This window comes from Augochlora pura, unplaced genomic scaffold, assembly GCF_028453695.1.
Source record: "Augochlora pura isolate Apur16 unplaced genomic scaffold, APUR_v2.2.1 APUR_unplaced_1744, whole genome shotgun sequence".
Lineage (NCBI taxonomy): Eukaryota > Metazoa > Arthropoda > Insecta > Hymenoptera > Halictidae > Augochlora > Augochlora pura.
The window spans coordinates 1-3,767 of NW_027581822.1; the positions used below are offsets into that span (position 1 = coordinate 1).

Consider the following 3,767-nt stretch of genomic DNA (forward strand, 5'->3'; position numbering starts at 1 on the left):
TGTAAAAATCGCCTGTTTAAGCTCTCATAAAATTGCAGAGAATTAAAGAAGAATAAAAGCGAGAATTTGCTATATTGTGCGATTAAAAATATCTAAAATAATATTATACTCATCAAGGCCGTAATATTATACTATACCAAGGTGCAACGATTGCCCTCGCGCAGGTAAGATTTACAGGTGAACGCGCTCCTCGCGATTAAGTCCGCGGCGAACCCCGACGCAATCGTTCCGGGACTAATGGCGGTCGCGTCTCCTTATTAGCGTGAAGTATTCATATTTCACGTTTGAATAGGTTAATATCGGCGCGCCGTCCTTTCAGCTATTCAGTTGCCTCGTCCCTTTGTCTCGGAAGTTTCGAGCCCGGACTCCGCGGGTCACTCGATGATTAACGCTGGCGACATTTTTCCGTCGCCACCTGTTGTAAATCATCCTTCAATTTCTCGGATAAACCACTTCGCCAACCACCGTGCTCGACGAAAGCTTCGAACCGTCTCGCGTCAGCTCGTAATTCAGTGTCTAATTGCCTGCGTGACACTACCTGATTAACAGATCGAGCGACGATGCTCCAAGATTTCCGGTATCGCCGATTTTATGCGTCGTTAAATGGATAATACAATGTGCAAAGAATTTAGCGCAGCTTGGGTTAAATTAATTAATACCTCTTGACGTGGCTTGAAACAGTGATTTGGGGATTTTTCTGTGGAATTAGACACGTTGAATAGTATAATTAAGTCTGGAACAGTAAATACTGAACAGGAAATATTAAAGGATTTAATTGGAGCTGAAACAGCATTGATGATCTCTTTTGGTAAATTAAAAAATATTATTGCAGCATGAGATAATTCTTGCAAATTTTTCTGTTGAATTAGAAAGGTTAAACAAATTATTTCAGCTTGAAATAATAGATGTTGGTCTTTTCTGGTGGACTAGGTAAATTAAATAATGTAATATGGGCTGAACGAAACTTGACAAGCTTTATTGCTGAATTTAAAAAATTATAAAAAATATGGGATCATGAGACAGTGCTTCTTAAATTTTTCTGGTGATTTAGAAAGGCCAAAAGATTGATTTCAGCCCAAAACAGTACATGATGGTCATTTCTGTTCGACTAGAAAAATTAAATAATGTAATAGGAGCTCAAACAAATTTGCTAGGCTTTATAGTCGAACTATAAAAATTGTAACAAAAATATTCGATTATGAGACAGTTCTTTCTAACTTTTTCTGGTGATTTAGACAGGTCAAAAGATTGATTTCAGCATAAAAAAGTACGTGATGGTCATTTCTGTTCGACTAGAAAAATGAAATAATGTAATAGGTGCTGAACGAAACTTGACAGGCTTTATTGCTGAATTAAAAAAATTGTAAAAAAATATTGGATCATAAAACAGTCCTTCTTAAATTTTTCTTTTCACTTAGACAGTCCAAAAAGTTTACTTCAACCTGGAAAAGTACATATTAAGCTCTCCTACTAGATTCAAAAAATTGAAACAGCTGCGATAGATCTTTTGGTTGAATTATAAAAATGACTAACTCTGAAATAATTAAAGCAGCAGAATTAAAAATCAGATAATCACCGTTCCAAATGATTTTCTAATCGCAGTAAGAAACGGCACTGCAAACGATGCTTAACCTCTATCGCGCAGAATGGATTACTAATCGTCGGAGGCACTCGGCCAGCAAAAAAGAAACCCACGGACACAGGTCAGCTGCGTCATCTACTTCCTCGGTGATGGCGTTGAGACAAAGCGCCTCGTTGTCCGGCGATTATTTGCTCTCAAATATTGCTGCTTCACACTCGGCGCACTCAAACCCCTCTCGCATCTCGTTGCGGAGAGACAGCGTTGGCCCTCTTCTCCGCCGGCCACAAGCACGCCGTTCTCGTCGCCTTCGTTCCTTGCCACGCCAACCCTTTCATCTGCGATAAAGGCGCGTCACGTCTTCGGTACATAACTTGTCCGGCGCTTCCGTGTGGTCTGCTTGTTATTCCCTGCGTCGACGGCCTGTCAAATTCGCTGGTATTCCACGGAAATGCAACGGTGTTACGCGACGGTGTCACTGGGACGGACCGCCGAATACTTGACCTCTGTATCGAGGATTACTTCTTTACACTATAAAGCCGCGATCATCGATCTCCGAAGGGAAGAGTAAGAACGCAGCGAAGGATCCGGCAGAAATTTAAAGAGCGTCGAGCGTCTAGTTCAAGGCCGCGAACACTAATTGTTCCGGGAAAGTCGTGCGAGTTTGATATTCTCGAGACGATGAGTCTGGAGATGGGACGTTCGAGAGGTGTCGAAGGTTATCGCAACCGTGGTCTACAAAAGCATCGACCGAGGGCTCGCACGAAATCAGTCGAACATCCCCGGTCTCCGTAGAAACACTGTGCAACATGTGGACGAAACTGACCGCTCTGCTCTTGCTGCTCGCTGTCGTGTCATCAGCGACTATCGACAACTCAGGTGAGCCGTCTTATTGAAATTCGAGGAACGCGAACACGCTGCTGCAGCTTCTTAAACTCGACGAGCGTCGGGCTGGTTTGGTTTAACCGTGTTGAATTTTCGGTGCAGAACGGAGATGCGTGGAGGGAAAAACTTATAACGACGGATGCAACAATTGCTTTTGCTCGGGTGGCCATACGGCGTGCACTTATATGGCGTGCCTGACTCGGGACCCCGAAACCGGCGAAATGGTGCCGAAGGAAACTGTGCCTCCTCCGGAAGATTACTGGGTCGCATAATTGCAGTGTGATCGCTCGAATTATGCAGTGTCCGCGATTACTGTGTGACGTATAAAGCTCAGAGAAATATATCTTCTGCTACTAAAAATGTTATATGTTTTTATTGAACACGATGTTGTAATTTTGGCTGGAATTAGTACGTGTGTTGATGAATCTAGAAAGAGAATATACTAAAATTGATTCGAGTATCGAATACCAGAAATTTTCCTGATTTTTATAGGCTTATACCTTTGAGAAATTGCACCAATCGAATCTGAACGATTCAAACCTGATCCGATATGAATTATTAAAATCAGACCCGTTACGAATCATTGAAATCCTACCCGAATACTTGATACCTGAAACGCCGGAGTAATTCGATCCCGACCCAAGTGCTTGATACCTGAACCGTCCCAGACGATAGAAGGCCCGACTCGAATACTTGAAACCTGAGACGCCGGAGTAATTCGATCCCGACCCGAGTGCTTGATACCTGAAGCGTCCCAGACGATAAAAGACCCGACTCGAACACCTGTAACTTGATCCACCTGCGGTAATTCGATCCCGACCCGAGTGCTTGATACCTGAAGCGTCCCAGACGATAAAAGACCCGACTCGTACACCTGTAACTTGATCCACCTTCGGTAATTCGATCCCGACCCGAATGCTTGATACCTGAAGCGTCCCAGACGATAGAAGACCCGACTCGTACACCTGTAACTTGATCCACCTTCGGTAATTCGATCCCGACCCGAGTGCTTAATACCTGATCCAGCTCTGGTTCTTTGAACGCGACCCATTCGTATCCTAATCGAATAGATTTCAAAGAACTTCGATGTCAAATCAACAGCGATTTTTCTACTTGCCATATCTAATCACCGGACTCTAGACTTGCGTCATCAGCACTTAGTTGCGACGCTTACAGAATTGCCGAGACCCAGTGGCAGGGTTACGTCATCTCCGCGATGGTAAGAGAGAGAAAGAAGTATCAACACATAGATTAGGTGTTGTAACGGTGCAATTCGAGCACCCTGTATGTGTGTTGTGCGCAT

The 3,767-nt window shown here is 43.6% G+C and overlaps 1 protein-coding gene across 1 annotated transcript; it reads left to right on the forward strand.

The window, feature by feature from the left end:
* The first annotated feature begins 2,329 nt into the window (after window positions 1-2,329).
* Window positions 2,330-2,929, forward strand: LOC144477534 (uncharacterized). The gene is made up of 2 exons (XM_078195261.1): window positions 2,330-2,458; window positions 2,567-2,929. Exons 1-2 carry the CDS (start codon window positions 2,389-2,391, stop codon window positions 2,734-2,736), a joined length of 240 nt encoding a protein of 79 aa, XP_078051387.1. The 5' UTR covers window positions 2,330-2,388; the 3' UTR covers window positions 2,737-2,929.
* The last annotated feature ends 838 nt before the right edge of the window (window positions 2,930-3,767 follow it).